Here is a 25358-nt window from a genome sequence, read left to right on the forward strand (position 1 = left end):
CAATTTAAGACATTGAAAGTTAGAGGAAACTTTTGAAATTTTAATTTTGACTTGTATTAGAATTCTCGGCAACTGAATCAAAGATAATCCAGTGCAGCCCATATAGGATGTAACTATGGATATGGTAGTGGACTTACAATAAATTAGGATCATGAATATATCCATGGTGGTGGGTATCCAAAGTTTGGCACGGACGAACTTAATACGTTTTTATTTATTTTGTTTCAAATTATTTTGTTATACCCACCCCATAGCATCTCTCTGTTGTAACACCTCGAAATATTCGTCTAAGACCCCATAAAGTATATATATTTTTGATCGTCTCGATGTTCAGAGTCCATCTAGCCATGTCCGTCCGTCTGTCCACCTGTCGAAATCACGATAGCGGTCGAACGCGTAAAGCTAGTCGCTTGAAATTGTGCACAGATACTAAATATTGATGTAGGTCCTTGGGGATTGCAAATGGGCCACATCGGTTCAAATTTAGATATAGCTCCCATATAATCCGTTCTCCCGATATGACTTCTTGGAGCCCTAACAAGCTGCAATTTTAGTCCGATTTGGCTGAAATTCTGCATGTAGTGCTCTGTTACGATTTCCAAACACAGTGCCAAGTACGGTCCAAACCTGATGTAGCTCCCATATAAACCGATCTCCCGATTAGATTTCTTGAGCCCCTGGAAGCCGCAAGTTTTGTCTCTTTGGGCTGAAATTGAGCATGTAGTGGTTTACTATAATTGTCAACCACTATGCCCAATACGGTTCAAATCGGTCTATAACCTAATATAGCTCCCATATAAACCGATTTCCCGATAAGACTTCTTGAGCTCCTAGAAGCCTTAATTTTTATCCGATTCGGTTGAAATTGAGCATGAAGTGTTCTGTTATGACTTTCAACAACTGTGCCAAGTGCAGAACAACTTGAAATAGCTCTCATATAAACCGACCTTCCGATTTGACTTCTTGAGTCCTTACAAGCCGCAATTTTTCTACGATTTAGCTGAAATTTTGCATGCGATGTTCCAATAGGACTAACTGTGTCAAGCACGGTCCAAATCGGTGAAGAACCTGAAATTTTCTTTTATTTTATTTTATTTTATTTTATTACATTTTATTTTATTTTATTTTATTTTATTTTATTTTATTTTATTTTATTTTATTTCATTTTATTTTATTTCATTTTATTTTATTTTATTTTATTTTATTTTATTTTATTTTATTTTATTTTATTTTATTTTATTTTATTTTATTTTATGTATTTTATTTTATTTTATGTATTTTATTTTATTTTATTTTATTTTATTTTATTTTATTTTATTTTATTTTATTTTATTTTATTTTATTTTATTTTATTTTATTTTATTTTATTTTATTTTATTTTATTTTATTTTATTTTATTTTATTTTATTTTATTTTATTTTATTTTATTTTATTTTATTTATTTTATTTTATTTTATTTTATTTTATTTTATTTTATTTTATTTTATTTTATTTTATTTTATTTTATTTTATTTTATTTTATTTTATTTTATTTTATTTTATTTTATTTTATTTTATTTTGTTTTATTTTATTTTATTTTAATCTATTTTATTTTATTTTATTTTATTTTATTTTATTTCACTTTTTTTATTTTATTTATATTTTATTTTATTTCATTTTATTTTATTTAATGTTTTTTTTATTTTACTTCCATTTTTTGTGTGTCATCCCACTGTTCTTTGCGATAATTTTGTCTGTTGTCAACATTTGCATTGCGTTGAGCCAACGAAGATGAACGTTATTCATTGTAGCTTTTGTATACAGCCAGTGAGAGATTGCTCGTGCGTGTGTGTGTGTGTGCGCGAACGAATGCTCTCGTGTATTCTTCTGTTGTTCATTTGTTTGCTTGTTGTATTTATAAACTTGGCTCACACTACCTGTTAAGTAAGTTTAAGCCAAGCTTTAATCAGCTTGCGCGCACACACACACACACACACACTTACCTTATGCTGCGGCCGCTAACTGGAGAGGTATTCGTTGTTTATACGATCGTATGCTATTTGTAAACGTCGTAGCTGCTGCAACTGAAGCTGCCTTCGCCGTCAATACTTGGCTCTGAAAATAAAAATTTCTTGTCTTCAGTTTTTCATAGACGCTCCTAGAGTAAATAACCTAACTCACAGTCACAAATCTAAAAAGAAGAAAAAAAACCAAAAAATTGTTTTGAAAAATTATAAAAAAAATAAAACGAAACACACGTACGCAACCATATTCACACACACACACACACGTGTAATAATAGCTTTAACAACAAGAAATATTGAGAAAGAAATCGAACAAGTGCTGTTGGAGATATTCGATTCAAATTTCTTTGGAATCCCAACATATTCATAGAAAATAGAAAAAAGCAGAAATTGAAGAAGTAGAGAAAAAGCATAATTAAAGAAATTTACAAAAACAAAGCCAAAGACTTTTGTTAAAGTGAAGTGTTTGTGGTTCGATCTTTTGTGGGTACATACGCGGTTGTTGGAGTGTTGTCACCATCCATCCACCCATCATCAACTTCACCGCCCATGGGTGATTGAGAAAAATTAAAAAAAGGAAAACAAAATCCAACGAAACGTTATATTTTAACGCCTGTCATCGAGTCAACTGTGTTGTGAACCCTTGCTGCTGGAAACTTTTCCCCTCAACATTGGATATCTGGCAGATATCTGCCACGCTTCAACGCTAACTTCTTTGGAACAAAGTAATGATAATACCCTCCATAACTTTTTAAATGCATGCATATTCTCTATAACTCTAGTTTAACAAATCTAATGGCATTCAGCGAGTCTTTCTGTTAGTCAGTCATTTCATACATACATCCCTCTATCTATCAATTCATCTATTCCATCCATAGTTTTCTTGTATCAATCACGGGTAATTGCTTGAAAAGCACAACAACACCAACAGCAACAATTTTCCTCCATTTCCATCATGTAATTGTGCAAAATTGTTTAGATCTTGCAAAAGACAAACCCCCCTTTACCTGCTCGACAGCCAGCGCCACCACCCCTTAATCACTTCACTGGTTTTTGCAACACCTCCTGCTATCTTGCCATAAAAATGCTCTTATAAACAGACACACACATACTGGCACACATATCTCCTTTTCGCTGCTAATGTTTGTTTAGATAAAGAAGAGAAGACACATATGAATGTGGTGTGATAAGTGTGGGAAAGGTGAAAGAAAGATTAGGGAATTTTGAAATTAAGGTTTGAGATTGCAGTGAAAAATTTTTAAAAATTGTTACGTATGATAAAACTCCAACCAGGACCCTTTTTTTTGAGGGGGGAAACAAATACCCGTATCTAGGTGATTGTTTCAAATTCTAGAACCCCCAAATGGGTCATCTGTTAATATAATGAATAGCCATTCAAATATCAACTGATGGCAAATGCAAAATTGTCCACAAACGTTCCACTAAAGAACAGCGTGGATACTTCTCTCATATCAACGAGTATTGTCCAATACAAGAAACTCCTTTTTATTGGCGTGCCCGATCGTCTTGTCTCAGAGCGACACCACTTATTAGAGAAGTGTACATGACTGATCTCCTTTTTATTGGCGTGCCCGATCGTCTTAATGCAAATTTGCCCTTGAACATTCCATTAAGGAACAGGAGCAAACTTCGCACATTTCAATGAGGGCTGTCCGATTCAAGTTTAAACCCAATGATGACACGACCGATTACCTAAGGTAATAACATCACAAGAGTCGCCAACACTAGGAGCGAAAAACCACCGTTCAGATGTTTTGTTCCATAAAAAGGTGCCAGCAGCTTTTTGGAATATTAACTTTAAGCCACTTTTCTCAATTTGTAATTTTGATTTTCTAGGTTGCAGGGGGTGGAAGACACCATATTGCAAAAAATCCGGTTCCATTACCCCCTTTTGTACAGAAATCCAAAATGTGCATATTCTATATCTTTACGGAACATGGGATCAATTTAAGATACTTTCAGCCTGAAGCGCTCTCAATCTTCTTTCGCTTGGAAGTACAGATATGCCATATAAGAAAATCAAATTCTTTCTCAGGGGCCTGAAGGCAAGTTGAAGGCACTTTACCTGAAGACTTTTAAGATATAAGAGTGTATTTAAGCGGCAATTATGATAACCTGAAGGCTGCAAATATCCTTCTGCATGATTAAAGGAATGTTAGGAGGCAAATAGAATTTCGAAAGAAGATGATCCCGGGCAAAAGAATCATCTTGTTTGTTTTCCCCTTGATAGCAGTTATGATTCGGGGCATAGTGATGAGTTCGGTTATCGCTAACCAGGTTTTCGGTTTAAAAACCGGGTTTTCGGTTTTTGAAAACTGGGTTTGCGGTTTTTGAAAACCGGGTTTTCGGTTTTTGAAAAACGGGTTTTCGATTTTGAAAACCAGGTTTTCGGTATTTGACAACCCGGTTTTCGGTTTTCCAAAACTGGGTTTTCAGTTTCTTAAAAATGGGTTTTCGATCTTTGAAAACCGGGTTTTCAGCTTACGAAAGCCTTATTTTCGGTTTTATAAAATTTGGGTTTGAAAACCTTGTTGTGTGTTGGAAAAACAGGTTAAAGGATTCTGAAACCCGGTTTTTGGGTTTTCGAAAACTGGTTTTAGCTTTTGACAATCTGTTTTAGGGGTTTGAAACCCAAGTTTACGGTGTATTAAACCCGATTTTCCGATTTTTGAAACCCGGTTTTTGTTTTTTTGAATCTGTAATCGGTTTATTACTTTATTGTTTCATTTTAGACGAAGATTTCATTGAAATTTCATCTTTGCGGAAAATTTTTGAAAATTTTGTCTTTAGAATTTTTATTTAAATTTTGTTTTTAGATGACATATTGGAATTGAGTGGAGGTTTTTAGAGAAAATGTTCTTAAAAATTTTGTTTTTAGGAAATTTCATTGTACAAAATTTATAATTATTTTTAAGAAAACTTCTTTAAAATTCGTTAAAAAAATTTATTGAGATACCTTAGTAGCAAAAATTTTATTGCAATTATCATTTGGGATAAAGTGATCAGTTTAGTTATTGAAAACTTTGTTTTTAGTTTTCGAAAATCGGTTGATATTTTATTAAAGTTTTCCTTTGATACAATTTTATTGAAATTTCATAAAAAAAATCTCGTCGTAGAAAAACATTTTATGGCAGCTATAATTAGTGTTAGAGTGATCAGTTTGGTTATTAAAAACTAACCAAATTTTCGAAAACCAATGTTTTGGTGTTTCAAACCCGGATTTTCGGTTTTTGAAACCCGAGTTTTCAGTTTTTTCACACCGGTTTTCTGTTTTTAAATGCTTGATTTTTTACTTATTTTTTGTTTGTTTCTCTTTCGAGACGAGCTCTATAATCTGAGATTTTCTTTGCAAGTGGAAAAGAAAAGGCAGAGATCGCAACACAACCAACCACTATGGGATGCGTTTCATAATTTCAATTACTCATCAGCCATATTAGGTGTGAAGGCTTCAAGGGTCTTTCGTTGGTATGTTGTATTTGTACCGAATTTATTGCAAAAACGCGTCTATAATACAAATACCACATTAACCATGCTCGACAACCCTGCCTGTGTTTTGAATCGACTTTCGCTGTTGCTCCGTGTGCCCAGGTTCGAATCCCGGCCGGTCTCTGCCGAATTTTCCAATTTTCAAGTTTTTTGTTCGGTGTTTGCGGCCCTCTTTTGACATGGTCCAAATTTGAAAATAATTTATGTTCGTATTTAACTCTCAAATAATTTAGAATCCCATATTGTCCCGTTTGGTATACATGTCGATTTGGGGCATAATTTCGGGGTAGGGCGACTCCCCAGAATTGATTCAAATTTTTACATAATTTTCGTAATATACTCCAAAATATCTTTCTTTTAAATCCCATCTTGCCCTGTGCAGTGCACATTACCATTTGGTGCATAATTTTTGGGTAGGGTTACCCGCATGGGAATGAATCCCAAACTTTTATATAGGTTTCGTTATCTACTCTCAATTACCTTTCGTTTGAATCCCAGGTTGTGCCGATCGGCCTACATCTTCGAATGGGGATGATTTTTGGGGATTCCTGGGACTTGACCTCAAATTTTTATAGATGTTTCGTATTCTACTTCCAATTACCTTTTATTTGACGCTCATATTGTCCCATTCGGTGAACATGTCGGTTTTTGGGGTGGGGTGGGTCCGCCCAACACGTGATGTCGAATTGTTATATCTAGTGAGTACTCTACTCTTAAATATCTTTCATTTGATACCCATATTGTCCCAATCGGTAAACATGTCCGTTTGGGTGGGTTTTGGGGTAGGGCGTCCCCCACGGTTATTTGATCCCAAAATGTTTTACCATTTGCGGGTTATTTGGGTTACCTTATGGCAACGCAAATTTTCACCTCCGAGATTTGGCGTTTTAAAAAGTTGGGGTTAGGGGGAGGGTCCGCCCCCTCGCGGATATAATAAAATGATGTTCCCTATTTTGACCGGGGGCAAAACTCTACCATCTGGGATTTTGCTTTTAGAGACAATTTTAATAAATTGTTCCTCTAATTCGTAAAAATTTCTCTTCTTTAACACGTAAAGATCAGATCAACTGCAAATGGTTCGTCCTTCGCCGTCTGTTTTTCTCTGTTAGGAATGTATATCCTAAGATTATAAAATGAATTGAAGCACGATTAAAATTGTAAATATTTCCCTCTAGGATGCTTAGTTTAGGATATACAGTCATTTTAAAGTTTTCAAAGTGAAAATTCGATTTTTTATTGATTTTCCATGATATATACATTTTTTTGATCGAGTTACGAATTAAGGCCCATTTCCATCTAGGTACAGCAATTTTAAAGTTTTCAGAATGAAAATTCGATTTTTAATGGATTTTCCATGAAATTTAAAATTTTTTGATCGAGTCAAAAATTAAGGCCTAATTCCCTCTACGGCGCATAGTTTAGGAGATACAGGAATTTTAAAATTTTCAGAGTGAAAATCAAATTTTTGATGGATTTTCGATGAAATTTTGAATTTTTTGATTTATTCACGAATTAAGGCCCGTTTTCCTCTAGGAAGCATCGTTTAAAACACACAACCCTTATAAAGTTTTCAGAGTGAACATTTGATTTTTGATGGATTTTCGATGAAATTTTGAATTTTTTGATTGAGTCACAAATTTAGGCCCGTTTCCCTCTAGGACGCATAGTTTAGAAGATGCAGCCATTTTAAAGTTTTCAAATTGAAAATTCGATTTTTGGAGCATTTTTGATGAAATTTTGATTTTTTTGGTGGAGTAACGAATTCCTCCTAAGACGCAACGGATATCCCAACGATCTTATCTTAAACTGGTATCGGTTTCAGGTGGTCCAACGACTTCTTTAACCTGTCCAAAACTTTGGATGTTTGGCTGTATTGGTTTTCCTTCCGCATGAACAGGTTGACGCAACTGTAGAAGATTTAACCTCAATAGATTAAAGTTTCAGCTTTGCTTCCAATTGTGCAGATTTGCCATACCCAAATCTCCTAAAACGCTACAAACCTTTCAATTTACGAATTTCCGCTATACCATTGCCTCAATGTCAGTATTAGTCTTATGAAGGCTAAGTACACTAGGCTGGTTCAGTTTGAAGGGTCAAAAGACACTCACCAAGCGGTTGTCAAAATCGTAATCTAAAGCAATTTTGGGGAAAAATTCCACAACAAATCCTAGGTTGTTTGTCAAAACCAAGCTTTCGGGTTTGAACAACAAATTTCTAATAACTAAACTTAAATTAGCACACCTCAATGAGAGATTATTTTCCTCTATTTCTCCATAAGAGGTTTGTGCTAGGAATACCTATGTAAAGATTGATATACTTTTTCACTCTCTCCAGTATGTTGAATACATCTTTTCTCTCCTATTCTCTTCCTCTCAAAAAAGAAGAAGTGAATGAGACACTTCTTTTTGAAGAGCATTTGTGTTACACAGTCATTCGATATATATGTATATATCGATTCCAGTGAGTGTTTCGATTGTTTTAAATTTTTTTTTGTATATTTCGCACACACCAAATTACTTTTTTGAATGCTATGCTTATAGGTAGCATATATTCACAAATGTGTTTATTTTGTTTTTTTTGCCAAATTACTATTTTTTTAGTTACAATGAAATTAAGTTGGCAATTATCGTACGACCCCTCTTAAGTGAGCATGAATAACCATTAACGAATAGTTTTTTTTTTTTTGTTTTTTGGCGAGTCGACTTTATGGTCTTGAGATTTGTTTCATGCATTTTCGTGGATTTGTTGTTGTTTTTGCTCCTTTTCAAAGCATAGCAACATACCGACATACCTCAATCCACCTAGCAGTGCATTGTGCTACGAGTATTCAAGCGTATAATGTGATCAAACATAAAGGCATGATGAACATACCTGCACACATGCAATATGATCATACATGAATTTATGTAAACACATACATACAAAGATACATATGCACAGGTCTTACTGTGTCCATGTATCCGTTTATCGGCTATTCATTGCTGTGTTGTGTTTCTCGTACTCTGCTATTTCGCCTTGCCTAGCCAAGACTGGCTTGGCCAATTGCCTATTTTCGCAGTTTACACTCCCTGTTGTTGTTATGTGTGGTGTAATTTTGGCGCTCTCCTACTCTTTAGCAGCATTTAAACAGGGAGGGTTAAAAATATTTGTATGGGGTTAAAATTATTGCGCTTTGTTCTCTTTTTTTTATAAAATTAAAAGAAATGAGAAAAAATTCGTAAAAAAATAAATTTTAAAATAAAAAAACAAACAAATAAAAGGCCGTGCCGAATCTTGGGAACCCACCACCATGCATTCTGCTAAAATATGGGAGTTATATCTGGTTATAGACTGAATTGGACCATACTTGGCCCAGTTGTTGAGAGTCATTACAGAACACTATATGAAAAATTTCAGTCAAATCGGATAAAAATCACGGCTTGTAAGGGCTCAAGAAGTCAAATCGGGGGATCGGTTTATATGGGAGCTATATCGTGTTCTTGACCGATTTGAACCGTACTTGGCACAAATGTTGGAAGTCATAAGAAAACATCGTGTATAAAATTTCTGCTAAACCGGATAAAAATTGAGGCTTCCAGGGGCTCAATAAGTCAAATCGGTTTATATGGGCGCTATATCAGTTTGTAGACCGATTTTGTCCGTACTTGGCTCCGTTGTTTAGGATCATAACAGAATACTATGTGCAAAATTTCAGCCAAATTAGACAAAAATTGTGGCTTCCATGAGCTCAAGAAGTCAAATCGGGAGATCGGTTTATATGGGAGCTATATCGTGTTCTTGACCGATTTGGACCGTACTTGGCTCTGTAGTTGGGAGTCATAACAGAACACTATGTGCAAAATTTCAGCCAAATTGGATAAAAATTGTGGTTTCCATGGGCTCAATAAGTCGAATCGGGAGATCGGTTTATATGGGAGCTATATCAGGTTCTTGATCGATTTGGACCGTACTTGGCACAATTGTCGGAAGTCATAACGAAACACCATGTGCAAAATTTCAGCCAAATCGGACAACAAAAATTGTGGCTTCCACGGGCTCAACAAGTCAAATCAGGAGATCGGGACATCGATCTAGCCATGTCCGTCCGTCTGTCTGTTGAAATCCATAAGCAGGTTAAGTTTGAAGATGGGCTATATCGGACTATATCTTGATATAGCCCCCATATAGACCTATCTCTCGATTTAAGGTCTTAGGCCCATAAAACCCAAATGTATTATTCGATTTTGCCGAAATTTGGGACAGTGAGTTATGTTAGGCTTTCTGCAAGTTGACACATATCGGTTCAGATTTGGATATAGCTGCCATATAGACCGATCTCTCGATTTAAAGTCTAAGGCCCATAAAAGGCGCATTTATTGGCCAATGTCGCCGAAATTTGGGACAGTGGGTTGTGTTAGGCCTTTCAATATTCTTCTTGAATTTGGCTCAGATCGGTCCAGATTTGGGTATAGCTGCTATATAGACCGATCTCTCGATATAAAATTTTCGGTCCATAAAAGGCGCAGTTATGGTCCGATTTTGCCGAAATTCTTGGCCCCATAAAAGGCACATTTATAATCCGATTTCGCTGAAATTTGATACAGTCACTTATGTTAGGCTTTTCGACATCCGTGTCGTATATGGTTCAGATCGGTATATATTTGGATATGGCTACCAAAAAGACCAATATTTTGTTCTACTTTCTTTTGTTAATATTTTCTCAGGCTAAAACCTTTGGAAGAGTGTAAGTTGGAGCTATCTCACTCGTGCAAGTCATTAGTTTATTTTATTTCTCTGTCCTCTAAATGGGGTTTCCTTTTTTTTGCTATAATTGCAATAGATATATATTTTCTTTTATTAAATTTCGGTGCAATTTTCTAAATAAATCAATTTTGAATAATTTTTATTTAATAGAATAGAATTGTTTTATTTATCTTCTGTTAGGTGAGGTTGTCAGGCTTTACACTTTTGCAAACTGTCATGTGAAGCTCTCACACTCTTGCAGGTCTTCGGTTTCTCTCTCCACTAAATAATTGTACTCTCCCTGGAATATCCAAAAGAGAATTTTGCAATTAATGCCTTGCAAATTTAATTGAAAATAAATCAAATTTTGGCGTAATTAACTAAAAAACAAAAGAAGTTTTAAATCATTTTCATTTTTAAATAATAAATTTCGGTAAAATTTTCTACTGTTGTTATTGTTGCAGGCTAACACCTTTAATGGAATGTAATTTGAGGCTCTCTCTCTTTTTGGGATATCTTTGGTTTCTTCTCTCTCTCGCTCTAAATAGTTTTACTCTCCCTTGAACATCCATAGATGGTTTGTTTTCCTTTTTAGCTACGAATGCTGGCTCATTTGTTGCATAGCAAAAGCCCCACTACTAACTGCTTGGTTGTTTTTGTTGTAGTTGTTGTTGAGCTAAGATATTCGTAGGCAACAAAAACACCTAAAACCCAAATTGGAATTCAAATAGCGAAAATTACTGCTGGGTTGGAGAAGTGGGGTGGGCGGTGTTTTCGGTTTTTGCCTGTTCAATGATTAAACAAAACCCATTGCAATGCTATGCTGCAGTAACAGCAGCAGCAGAGGCCACTATGCCAACGTTAGCGTCAACTTCAACGTCATTGTTGACGACAATAAACTTAACAAAGTTAGCACAGCAAAGAAAGAAGTGGAAGTGTAAAAATAGTTTTGATGACTTCGTTTGTTGTTTTAGTTGTTGTCTATGTTGGTTGGCTTCTTCTATGTTGTTGTTGTTGTTGTTGCCATTTTGTTGTTCAATAAAAAAGCAAACACTCACTCACTCATTCATGGCAAAGTCCCCAGCAAAGACTTTTTCTTTTCATTTGGTGGGGTACCTACTTTTAACGGTTTTCTTTTTCACAATTACACACATTTAGTGTTTGCCGTTGTTGTATTTGTTGTGTTTGTTGTTTTTGAAAACGACCATTGCGCGCATGATTATCATGGTTAAATACCACCAACAATAACGCTTTCTTCTTCTTCGCTAGGTATTTGTTGTGTGGTGTTATCAAGCGAGCAATGAGCAACAAACAAACAATCCCCCACTACTACTCCCCCCTCCCCCTTCTCGGACAATGTATGATGTCTTACAAAGAGTAGCACACCTCACCAGAGAAATGAAATCCGTTTAAAAAGCAGAGTACAAAAGTGAAGAAAGAGGTGTGTTTCATTGTTGATCTGTTTTTTCGGGCAAATTGTTGCTGCTGTCGACGTTTTCGTGAAATATGCTATGACACACGTTAATGATTAAATAATTCACAACAAATAACCCCCCCAAATATTTATGAATAGCTGTTGAATTGGCCTTAAATCTTCCAAAATGGAAGGAAGCTATAACTTTTTTTGGTTTTTTTTTTGTTGGGTGTAACTTTTGGCTTGTATGTGATTGAATAATGGGAGCATTGAACACATTTATGTAATACATTTTGATGTTGTTGCTTTGACTTAAAATATGGCCAGGGGCTGTTATTAATAGTGAAGAAATGAGGCCTAACACATAAGACAATAGGAGAAATTGAATTCGCAAAAAAATAAATTTTAAGACATTTAAAAAATTGGTTCGTATTTTTAAACTTTTTTATTTTTAAAAAATTCAAGAATTTTACTATCACATTTTTGTGGCAACTTTTCTGATTTAAATTTTAGAGAACAATTTTTTCTCTTAGTAGATTTCTTTTTTTTTATTTATATCTATTCCTATAAATTTTTTTCTTTTTTCATTATTTATTTCTTTGAGTGTATTTAAAGACTTTGTAATCGCCAAATCGCTGCATTATCGAAATAATGAAGTGTGAAAAGTGCAAAAGTTTTTGCCCATTTGAAATACCTCATTTACCCTACTTTCCAATGTAATTTTGTAAAAACAAAGCATTGAGGGGCCATTTTGATTTACCAATGGATATTCGCTTGTATTATGAAAGCACTTTGTGAATTATTGCCTTTCTGATTACCACATCACTTGAGGATAGAGGGCATAGTATCTAAAAAAAAACGATTGAATGCAGATTAAGGTAACAATTTAAAGAGACTTACACTAGAGGGCGCAATTCTCATCCGATTTGGCTGAAATTTTGCATGAAGTGTTTTGTTATGACTTTCAACTACTATGTTAAGTATGGTTCAAATCGGTTCATAACCTGATATAGCTGCTGTATAAACCGATCTTGGAACTTGACTTCTTGAGCCAATAGAGGGCGCAATTCTCATCAGAATTGGCGGAAATTTTGTGTTATGACTTTAAACAACTTTGCTAAGTATGGTTTAAATCGGTTCATAACCTTATATAGCTGCCATATGATCCGATCTTGGATCTTGACTTCTTGCGCCACTAGAGGGCGCAGTTTTCATCCGATTTGGCTGAAATTTTGCAAGAAGTTGTTTGTTATAACATCCAATAACTGTGCTGAGTATGGTTTAAATCGGTACATAACCTGATATAGCTGCCATATAAGACGATCTTGGAACTTGACTTCCGAAGCCAATGGAGGGCGCAATTCTCATCCGATTTGGTTGACATTTTGCATGTGGGGTTCTGTTATGACTTCCAACAAATGTGTGAAGTGTGGTTAAAATCAATTCATAACCTGATGTAGCTGCCATAGAAACCGATCTTAGATCTTGACTTCTATAGCCACTAGAGGGCGCAATTCTTATCCGATTTGGCTGAAATTTTGCATGAACTTGTTTGTTGTAACTTCCGACAACTGTGCCAAGTATGTTTTTTAATTGGTACATAACCTGATATAGCTGCCATATAAACCGAACTGGTGTACTGACTTCTTAAGCCTCTAGAGGGCGCAATTCTTATCCAATTTTGCTGGAATTTTGTACAACGGCTTCTCCCATGACCTTCAACATACATGTCCAATTCGGTATTAATCGATATATAGCTTGATGCAGCTCCCATATAAACCGATCTCCCGATTATGCTTCTTAAGCCCTTACAAGGCGCAATTCTAATCCGAATGACTTCTACTATGGTCTTCAACATTCAATTTACAAATGGTCCGAGTTGGACTATAACTTGATATGTCTCCAACAGCATAACAATTCTTATTCATTATTCTTGGTTTGCCTAAAAAGAGATACTTCGCAAAGAACTCGACAAATGCGATCCATGGTGGAGGGTAAAAAAGATTCGGCCCGGACGAACTTATCAAATTTTTATTCCTATTTTAAAAAGGTTTTAAAATTTTTTATTTAATATTTATTATAGTTTGTTTTCCTGGTATAATTTTTTTTTTTTTAATTTTTCGAAATGTTTTTTTTGTCTTGAATACTATTTTGAATATTGGCCATCTAAATCAAAGTCATTCAATCGTATCACCATTATGTGATACGTTAAGTGTTCAATGCGTTATTGTGTTTCGATTTAAGTGTGGAATTATTGCACACACATACATAGAACATACTTTTAATATATTTCGCAATAACAATACAATTTAAATATCCCAGTAGAGTGGAAGTACTCAAATGTATCGTCCGTCTGCTATTGAAGTATGACGAGGTTAATGGCCTATGGCTATGAAGAGGTTCTATGGAAATGAAAATGAAAGTCATCAATATACAGATTTCATATGAAGAAAAAAGTGAGAAGATACAGGGTTTAATAAGAGGCTTGTTTTATCATGCCTTAGATGGGCGGCAACACTCAACTGCATATACATAAATTCCTATGCAGGCGGTACGTCTGCCTAAAGCCCGTTTACTTTCAATGTTTTGATCCTGACTTCTTGAGTACGATCCATCTGCATCTAGTTATCTAGGTTTTGCTGTACTGGCGCGACCGAGTGATTTGGTGCTGCGCATGGCATGGCACCTGTCTTGCCTATGTTGACGCTTGACGGGCGTTTGCCCATCGTTGTTTCTCGTAGCTTTTGTGGTTGTGTTCCGTCATCCTTGAGGGTGGCCGTGTTGATTGTGAGTCCCATGTTGAAGCGGATATGTGTGGAGTATCCCGTGAGGTCTGCCGTGCCCTGTTTGTGTTTGTGTATATCGTCCTGATGTATGTTGTTTTGGTGCATACTTTCGTATGCTGGCTTAAGGTCGGCTTAGGGCGATTCCCTTCTTCCAGGTGACCAGTCCGGAACTGTTTGGGGTTCAACTGGTAGTAGTCTTTTAAGGTTACGAAGTCTGACCGGAGACTTTTATCTGATACCACGAGTGTCAGGAGCCCCTGGAACTTCGGTTCCAGTCTGGCTATCGCGAGGCCCCAGTGGGGAGCAAAGTGGTTGGTGTGTTTTGTACCCGAATCGCGGGTAGAGCATAAGCTCGGAGTGGAGTTGGGTTTCCATAGATAGGAAGGAGTTTTAGGTAGTACTCCGCTCCTAACCAAGGAGTTGAACACGTCCAAATACGTGGGATCAAATTGGTACTCATGTGTGGATTACCACAGGGGTGGGAGGTGGTGGGTTGTGGGAGGGGTCGTTGGTAGACGCATTCTATTCACCCTTGGGCCTTGCAGGTTTGGACAGTGATGGCAGGCATCTCCGTTAAACACGACATTCGTGTATCTGTAGATCTATCTTCTATGGGTTGCCCAAAAAGTAATTGCGAATTTTTTAAAAGAAAGTAAATGCATTTTTAATAAAACTTAGATTGAACTTTAATCAAATATACTTTTTTACACTTTTTTTCTAAAGCAAGCTAAAAGTAACAGCTGATAACTGACAGAAGAAAGAATGCAATTACAGAGTCACAAGCTGTGAAAAAATTTGTCAACGCCGACTATATGAAAAATCCGCAATTACTTTTTGGGCAATCCAATATATATTTAAAGAAGTCATTCAAAGAACGTGACAATGCGATCTATGGTGAAGGGTACATAAATAAGATTCGGCCCGGCCGAACTTATCGCGCTTTTACTTGTTAAGTATCGAGCCAAGTGTTGATACTAACCTCACAAGGATGATTTTAGGGTTTTTTTTTTTGAAGATATTACGATTGAGTGACTTCACCCAATCAAACATCAGCTTTGTCTTTATGAAATCAGCTGATTTGCACATCCAAATGAATGAAAACCCCATTTTAAGTCACACATTCTTTAGACAAAACTGCTGTTTGTCTTTTGTACCGAAATCACTGGTAGAGCATAAGCTTGATGTGGAGTTGCGATTTCAACTGGGTGCCGTGACCCATAGATCGGAAGGAGTTGTAGGTAGTACTCCGTGTAGTATATGGGTGTAGTTTGTTGGTTTGGTTACTCTGATAGAAGAAAATCTCCTGGTGTCCCCAATTCTTACATTGCACTCAAAATATTAATGGCTAAGAATTTATTCTAATTATAGCCACCATAAGATTGCTCGTAATTTCTTTATAACTTCCAAATCTTTTGCATTATGTTTTATTATACCCACCACCAAAGGATGGGGGTATATGCATTTTGTCATTCCGTTTGCCATCTGTCCGTCCGTCCATCTGTCCGTCCGTCCGTCCATCTGTCCGTCCGTCCGTCTGTCCGTCCGTCTGTCCGTCCGTCTGTCCGTCCGTCTGTCCGTCCGTCTGTCCGTCCGTCCGTCTGTCCGTCCGTCTCTCCGTCCGTCTGTCTGTCCGTCCGTCTGTCCGTCCGTCTGTCCGTCCGTCTGTCCGTCCGTCTGTCTGTCCGTCTGTCGGTCCGTCTGTCCGTCCGTCTGTCGGTCCGTCTGTCCGTCCGTCTGTCCGTCCGTCTGTCCGTCCGTCTGTCCGTCCGTCTGTCCGTCCGTCTGTCTGTCCGTCCGTCTGTCGGCCCGTTTGTCTGACCATCCTTATGTCAGTCCGTCCGTCTGCCTGTCCGTCCGTGCGTCTATCCGTCCGTCTGTCGGTCCGTCTGTCCGTCCGTCTGTCCGTCCGTCTGTCCGTCCGTCTGTCCGTCCGTCTGTCCGTCCGTCTGTCGGCCCATTTGTCTGACCATCCTTATGTCTGTCCGTCCGTCAATCCGTCTGTCCTTCCGCCCGTCTGTCTGTCCGTCCGTCTGTCAGTCCGTCCGTCTGCCTGTCCGTCCATGCGTCTATCCGTCCGTCTGTCCGTCCGTCTGTCCGTCTGCCCGTCCTTCTGCCCGTCCTTCTGCCCGTCCGTCTGTCCGTCCGTCATGGCCTAGATCGGTCCAGTCTGTCCGTACGTCGGTTGAAATCACGCTACAGACTTTAAAAATAGAGATATTGAGCTGAAACTTTGCACAGATTCTTTTTTTTGTCCATAAGCAGGTTAAGTTCAAAGATGGGCTATATCGGACTATATCTTGATATAGCCCCCATATGGACCGATCGGACGATTGAGGGTCTTAGGCCCATAAATACCACATTTATAATCCGATTTTGCTGAAATTTGGAACAGTGAGTTGTGTAAGGTCCCTTGACATCTTTCTGCAATTTCGGCCAGATCGGTCCAGATTGGCATATAGCTGCCATATAGACCGATCTCTTGATTTAAGGTCTTGCGCCTATAAAAAGCGCATTTATTGTCCGATTTTGCCAAAATTTGGGACAGTAGGTTGTGTTAGCCCCCTCGACATACTTCTGCAACATGGCGTAGATCGGTCCGGATTTGGATATAGCTGCCATATAGACCGATCTCTCGATTTAGGGTTTTGGGCCTATAAAAGGCCCATTTATTGTCCGACGACGCCGAAAGTTGTGACAGTGAGTTAAGTTAAGCCCCGCGATATACTTCCGCAACATGACGTAGATCGGTCCAGATTTTCATATAGCTTCCATATAGACCGATCCACAGATTTAGGGTCTTGGGCCCATAAAGCCACATTTATTATCCGATTTTGCTGAAATTTGGGACAGTGAGCTGTGTTAGGTCCCTTGACATCTTTCTGCAATTTCGGCCAGATCGGTCCAGATTGGCATATAGCTGTCATATAGACCGATCTCTTGATCTCAGTTCGTGCGCCCATAAAAAGTGCATTTATTGTCCGATTTTGGCAAAATTTGAGACAGTGAGTTAAATTAAGCCTCTCGACATATATCTTCAATTTGGGTTAGATCGATCAAGATTTATATATAGCTTCTATATAGACCGATCCGCCGATTTAGGGTCTTGGGCCCCTAACAGCCACATTTATTACCCGATTTGGCTGAAATTTGTGACAGTGAGTTGTGTTAGGCCCCTTGATATCTTTCTGCAATTTCGGCCAGATCGGTCCAGATTTAAATATAGCTGCCATATAGACCGATCTCTTGATTTAAGGTCTTGCGTCTATAAAACGCGCATTAATTGTCCGATTTTGCCAAAATTTGGGACAGTGAATTTTGTTAGGCCCTTCGACATCCTTCTTCAGTTTGGCCCAGATCGGTCCTGATTTGGATATAGCTGTCATATAGACCGATCTCTCGATTTAAGGTTTTGGGCGCTTTTGTTGTCCGATGTTGCCGAAATTTTGGGACAATGAGTGAAGTTAAGCCCCTCGACATATATCTGCAATCGGGCTTAGATCGATCAAGATTTACATATAGCTTCCATATAGACCGATTTCTCGATTTAAGGTTTTGGGCGCATAGAAGGCGCATTTATTGTCCGATTTCGCCGTAATTCGGGACAGTTGGTTGTGTAAGGCTCTTCGATATTTTTCTGAAACTTGACCCAAATCGGTCCAGATTTGGATATAGCTGCCATATAGACCGATATCTTGATTTAAAGTCGTGGCCCCATAAAAAGCGCATTTAAATTCCGATTTCACTGTAATTTGACACAGTGACTTATGTTAGATTTTTCGACATCCGTGTCGTATATGGATCAGATCGGTTTATTTTTAGATATGGCTACTAAAAAGACCAATATTTTGTTATATTCAATTGAACAATGACTTGTACTTATTAGTATTTGGTCCAAATCGGAACATATTTCGATTTTGCTGCTATGGGGCATAAGGTATGCATTTTTTACCAGATTTTGACGAAATGTGGTTTACATATATACCCGAGGTAGTGGGTATCCAAAGTTCGGCCCGGCCGAACTTAACGCCTTTTTACTTGTTTATTCACATTTTAATTGTTGTTGGATAATTTTTTGTTTTGCTTAATTTTGTGCATTTCCTGCGGATGAAGATATTAAATTCATATTTTTCATATATTTTGATAATTCACCATCATGTTCTTAAATACAATGATTTCAATAAATGTCCATTCCTTGACGATCCCCCAAAAAATACCCAGCAACTTTACTGAGTTGCTTAAACTTTGTTATCATCATCAGAAATGCTAAAGTTTTTGCTGTTTACTGATTTTTGCATATTTCAATTTGCATATTAAATTTTTTTTTCACATATTTTTTTTTGTTTTTTATCTTTTACTTTAATCACCTCTCCAAAAAAGGGGTCAATGTCTTTAGAAGCGACTTTGACATTTTTTTCCAACTCTTTGTGAAGCTCTGCTCAGTACATACCTCAGCCTGAAGAGAAAAAAATATTTCGTTTTCATAGTAAATCTGATTTTAAGTACACCCTTGTGCGAGTACGCGTGCGCCTGCGTACTTATGACCAAAACAAAAATTCCATTAACAATATTAAAATATTGTCATTAAACTGTCAGGCTGACTGAGTGACTAACTGCCTGAGAGTCACTTACAAGGTCTATTTCGTTTAGGCAAACATACTGGCGGACAGACAGCCAGCCAGCCAAAAAGGTTAACATTAATTATTAAATAAAAAAATGTATTTTTAATAAAATGGCAATTGGCCTTTTTGCCATGGGACAAAAAATGAGTTCATAGCCTAAAAATAGTTTAGGAAAAAAAAAATTATTTTAATATATATAAAAAAAAAATTAAATTATTACAAATATATTTGCTTTGTACTTCAGTCTCAATGACTTTCCCATAGTTAGGCATTTAAAAAAAATTATTATTAAATGGCATGGAAGAAGGTGAATGAGTAAGAGCCCTGGTAAATAGTTAATTGATTCATTTTGGTATCAAAACTTTGATCCCTCATTATCATTAGGTGGAAAAACGGGGGTGGGGGAAAGAATGCTTGTTTGATCATTGTTCAGTTTTGTATGGCTGATTGTTAAAAAAAGAACAATGGGCAAAATTTTCCAAAATATTTTTTTTTATGTTTAAGATCAATTATGCATACAATTTAAGGGACTTCCTAACTCCCCTGAACTCATACTGAAAACACTTTTGTCTTCATTTTTAAGATTTAAAACAATGATTAGCAAAAATTAATTAAAGTGAAAAAGATCCAACTTTTTAAAGAAACATTTCAAATGATGATGGATTTTTTACTTGACGTTAAGGAGATTTTATCATAAATGGTGGTAAAATTAGACAAAATTTCGTATTTGCAGTACTTTGAAAAAATAGAATTAAGTCCTACTGATGACTTAATTCTATTTTAAAGTACTGCAAATATGAAATTTTGTCTAATTTGGACTCGGCTTAAGATAGGAGATCCCTTATAATTGAGCTTAAAACTTGAATTGTGATATGTGAGAATTTTGCCCCTGTTCCTTAATCAGGACACATATCGGGTTCCGCATATTGTGTAGTAGAAGAAGAGATGCCTTAAAGTTCGTAACCCATACGATTTTGCGAGAAACTCTGACACAGCACTCACTATTTATAGCAGTTCCTCTATTTAATTTATTGGCCATGGATGCGTATGATTACTTTTCTATAACCTTGCCCACATATGACATACATCATACGCCACCCTGGTGGACCATTCGCCATATAAAAATATTTGTCAAATTTTTCAGAAACATAATATGATAAGGCCATGGTTTTTCCCCCCCTAATGCTGGCGACATCATAGGATATATGTTTTTATACCCTCCACCGTGAGATGTAATGCAAATTTTGCCCATGAACATTCCTCTAAGGAACAGGGGCAAACTTCTCACCTATGCAGTCTGATTGTGAGATGTAGGTTTACTAATTTCGTCATTCCGTTTGTAACACCTCTAAATATTAGTCTAAGACCCCATATGCATATATTTTCTTGATTGTCATCACATTTTAAGTCGATCTAGACGTTTGTACGTCCTTCCGCCTGCCGAAAGCACTTTAATTTTCGTAGGAGTAAAGCTTGGCGCCTGAAATTGTACATAAATAATTGTTATTAATTTAGTTTAGTTGGCAATGTAACTTCTTTTGACTTCTTTAGCCTCTAGAGAGCGCATTTCTTATCCGATTGGTCTAAAATTTTGGGCAATATCTTTTCCTACCATATCCAATGGATATTCAAAGTATGGTACTAACGGCTTATAAACTGATATTGGTCCTTTGTAAAGCGATCTGCTGAATATATTTCCTCTAGAAGGCCTCTAGATGGCGCAATTCTTATCCGTTTAGGCTGAAATTTTGTTTAATGGCTTTCCCTATGACTTCCAAATGATGTGTTTATTATGACTCCCATTGGTTCAAAACCTGATATATTGGGTTGACCAAAAAGTAATTGCGGATTTTTTAAAAGAAAGTAAATGCATTTTTAATAAAACTTGGAATGAACTTTAATCAAATATACTTTTTTACACTTTTTTTCCAAAGCAAGCTAAAAGTAACAGCTGATAACTGACAGAAGAAAGAATGCAATTACAGAGTCACAAGCTGTGAAAAAATTTGTCAACGCTGACTATATGAAAAATCCGCAATTACTTTTTGGGCAACCCAATAGCTTCCATATAAACTGATCTGACGAATTTATCTGATTTTTTTTTTTATGTTGTAATATTTTTTTATTTCATTTCAACTTTTTATTTTATTCCATATTTAAATAAAATTTTTTTGTAGTTTTTTTTTTATTTCATTTAATTAATTTTATTTTTGTTTTATTTCATATTATATTATTATTATTTTAATATTTTTATTTATTATTTTTTTTCCCCCTATAGCCATGATTGGCAAATATTCCCATTTGGGGAGGGGTTTTGGAGTCCCATATTGTCATGACTTCCCCCTTCCGATATCAACAAATTCTACAGCCTATTGCTCCATCTAGACCATAGAAGTAATCTTCTCCCTAAAACTTTTCATTTGATTATCATATTCTCATTATCGTTCAATTTACCAATTTGAGGGGGCTCTGGGTCGGGGTGGCCTCCTAGGTATCTGGAGCCAGTGCTTATTATCAAAATAAAACTCTACTCCAAAATACCTTTTATTTGAGTCCCATATTGTCCCAATGGGGACACTTTTATTTTTTGCGTAGTGCTTTTGGGGTAAGGTGGAAGGTTCGCCTCCTTACGATAACAACGAATTCTATAGAATCCCTTGAAAAATTATACGAGCAGACGGACATACTGCGTGATAGCTGCTACTTATCCATCAAATTTACGAGGAAAGAGACATCAAACAATCTTGGATCCACTTCCAAACAAAAATATAGGGAAGGTGGCACTCCTGACGGTGTAGAAGACATTCTTGCATGCCTAGGTAAGTCAGTAAAAGCTATATTTCTCCCACAAAAATTGCAAGAGTTTTGTATTTTCACACTGGAAAGTTAATGTTCGCACCAACACCACAAAACCAAAACAATAACATCAGCTGGCCTTGTTCTTCAAACATAGTGGTGATATAAAAACGATAAATCTCGATAACTTTGGAAAAAATATCGATTACGAAAAAAGCGAGTTGCCAACCACAGCAAATTTCCGTTAAAATATTTCTGGTTTCAACTTTGAAGATGCAACGTACTCCTCCAGCTAACTCCACTGCTACCCAGCAAACAATTAATGTTCAATCTGCGAAACGAAACAGAAACGAATTATCCCCAAATATTGAAACAGAAAGGGCAGTAACTCCGACTGGTCTTTCACAAATCGAACTCATAGAGCTTATTAGCAGCACAATCAATTCAAATTTGGATGAAAAGCTAAAAACTTTGTCCACAAAAGAAGACATAGAAGAAGTCAAAGTAGAAATCAACTCTATAAGTTCGGAAATAAACCAATTGAGAACTGAAAATCAGAAATTAAAAGAGGAACTTAGATATGTACGACGAGAATGCGAAGAAAACAAGAAGGACTTAATGTGGATGCACGAACATATCAAAAGCAACAAGATTTTTATCAGAGGGCTAAATAGTTCAAGTGAACCTGTAAATGAGGTGAACAACATATTAACCAATAAATTAGAACTCAAAGTGATGGCTAGATCCGTTCGGAAGATACACGAAAGAAATGGTAGAATGACTGTTGTGACAGAGTTCACATCAAGCCAAGAATCTGAGGATGTCATTCGAAATGGTAGAAAGTTAGCTGGTTCGAACATATATATAGAGCGTGATCTCATCCCTTCGAAGCAACAGTTGAAAAAGATCTCTCTATGTCTGAAGTCAAAAATAATGAAAATATCTAAGGAGTAGATCTCCAAGAGAATCTAAATAAGTTTATAAGCAGATCAAATGACCTTACATTGGCCGATCTTGGAAACACAATAAAAGCGTCAGTAAAACTTGAGGTACACCAAAGAGGATTTACACCAAAACAACCTTGGTATGACTTTAAATGTCACAATGCAAGAAATAGTATGTTCTCTCTGTTAAAAACTTACAAAAAAGACAACTCACTTGAGTCCAAAACACAATATTTAGAATCTGCCAAAAAATACAGATATATATGCTTAATCAGTAAACAGAACCATAACAGATATTTATTGAATACAATAAACAATGTAAGCGACTCTAAGCAGTGGTGGAGAGCAGTCAAAGTGATAAGGAACCAAACATTTCAAATAAGTCCAACAATATCATCAGAATGTTTCAAAAATCACTTTCAAGAGCTTTTAAACCCTCAACAGAATGCATTGCAAATATCTTACGCCCTAAATTTTAACACTGATCTGATTTTAGATAGTGAAATCAGTTTGGTAGAGCTAAAAAGTGTTCTTAGAAAGTTGAAGATGAATAAAGCGCCAGGAGAGGATCGAATCCCATATGAACACATTGTATATGCAACAGAAGATTTCCATAAGCAATTAGTAGTTAGATACAACAAAATTCTAAATACTGGAGATATTGATAATGCATTTAATAAGACTATAATATTCCCAATACATAAAAAAGGAAATATGTCAGAACCTTCAAATTACAGAGGAATTGCGTTTATGAACTGCTTGGCAAAAATAATGATGGGTATCCTAAACGAAAGACTATGTAAATGGGTAAATCATCATCAGGTGTTATGTGAATATCAGGCCGGATTCAGAAAAGGTTATTCCACTGTTGATAACATCTATAATCTAGCATCTATTGTGAGCCTTAAAATCAAGGAAAGTAAAAAAGTATACGCATTTTTTGTGGACTTCAAAGCGGCTTTTGATAATGTTCACAGAAAATCACTTTTATACAAACTGGCTCAACTTGGTGTATCAAACAAGTTCGTAAAACTGATTCAGAATATATATGACAACACAGAATATGCGGTTTGGACAGGAGAGGAACTTTCGGAATATTTTGGAACTGATTCGGGTGTTAAACAGGGATGCCTATTATCGCCAATGCTATTCTCTCTATATATAAATGATCTACATGAACACTTAGAAGGTGGAATATACATCAAAAATTTGAACATAAGACTTTTGCTATATGCAGACGACATTGTTATCCTAGCAGATGATATACAGGGTGGCTGATGAAAGCCGCTACCAAAAAAAATGTAATAACTTTTTTTCTATTTAATAATAATAATTTAATAATTAATTTAATTAATTAATTAATTAATTTAATTAATAATAATTTAATAATTAATTTAATAATTTAATTTAACATGAATAAAAGAAAAATGTATTCCATACACCGAAAAAAAAATGTAGCAATATTCATCATTGTAGCAATATTCATCAGCCACCCTGTACATATACTGCAAACCATGATCTTAAACCTCGAAAACTACTGCAGAATGTGGAACTTACAAGTCAATATGAGCAAGTCTGAAATACTCATATTCAGAAAGGGAGGAAGGCTTAGCGCAAGAGAGAAATGGATGTATAATGGAAATGAGATTAGAATTGTAAACGAGTATAAATATCTAGGCGTCACATTTACACCAAAGCTATCATTTTTAAAGCATGTAGAAAATCGCACAAACCAGTCAAAGATGGCAATAAATACCACATGGACTAACTTTCTGGGAAAAAAAGATGTCAATATTCCCATGAAATGGAAAATCTACCAGGCCGTTTGCAGGGCAATACAAACATATTCTGCTCAAGTATGGGGATTTGCTCACTTTGACGAGGTTGATAAACTACAACGTTATTTTTTGAAGAAAATACTGAAGGTGCCCTGTTTTGCTCCTAACTACGCACTCATGCTCGAGACCGCGGTTGAAAGTTGCCATTTATATACACTAAATCTACATCTACAATACATACACCAAATAATGCACAAATATCAAGAAACTCGTTTACCAAGAAAGCTAACTAATTTATTACTGCAAGAAGAAGGATTTTGGGTATCAGATATTAAAAGAACTGCACAACGATTAAACGTACAATGGCCAAATACCACGAATGAATATGAGTGGAATTTATTCAGCACATGCTTGGTTAATAGTGAACGACATTATATCTTTTATGAAAACTTGAAGTTAAAATATCAAAGCCAATCTAGAATATACAAACATTTAGATTATAGAATGGGAGAAATGTACTTTACTGATTCTTACTCTAGCGATCAAATTTCCTGGGTCTTTAAGGCAAGATGTGGATTGATCAACCTGAATGCCAACAGATTTAATGCAGAAAACGAGGAAAGAAAATGTTCTATGTGCAACCTTAATCGAGATGAAACATTACTGCACTTTCTTGGAGAGTGTCCTGTTTTGAGAGAATTTAGAATTACAATATTCCAATCTGCTGTGCTATCTGAGGAAACCATGATCAACATCTTAGACGGCCGTGAACCTGACAATTGGCGACA

At 36.2% G+C, this 25358-nt stretch overlaps 2 protein-coding genes across 2 annotated transcripts in view; both read left to right on the forward strand.

The window, feature by feature from the left end:
* The first annotated feature begins 2112 nt into the window (after positions 1–2112).
* The window catches only part of LOC106088460 (scavenger receptor class B member 1), a 128557-nt gene continuing 105311 nt past the window's right edge, over positions 2113–25358 (forward strand). The window contains exon 1 of the mRNA XM_013253982.2: positions 2113–2729. The gene's annotated coding sequence lies outside the window, so the exon portion shown is untranslated. The remainder of the gene's footprint in view (positions 2730–25358) is intronic.
* On the forward strand, positions 21724–22802 carry LOC131998010 (uncharacterized). Its single transcript, XM_059369962.1, has 2 exons — positions 21724–21871; positions 21939–22802. The coding sequence occupies exon 2, from the start codon at positions 22122–22124 to the stop codon at positions 22800–22802; it is 681 nt and encodes a 226-aa protein (XP_059225945.1). The 5' UTR covers positions 21724–21871; positions 21939–22121.

This window comes from Stomoxys calcitrans, chromosome 5 (assembly GCF_963082655.1).
Source record: "Stomoxys calcitrans chromosome 5, idStoCalc2.1, whole genome shotgun sequence".
In the NCBI taxonomy this organism is placed as follows: domain Eukaryota; kingdom Metazoa; phylum Arthropoda; class Insecta; order Diptera; family Muscidae; genus Stomoxys; species Stomoxys calcitrans.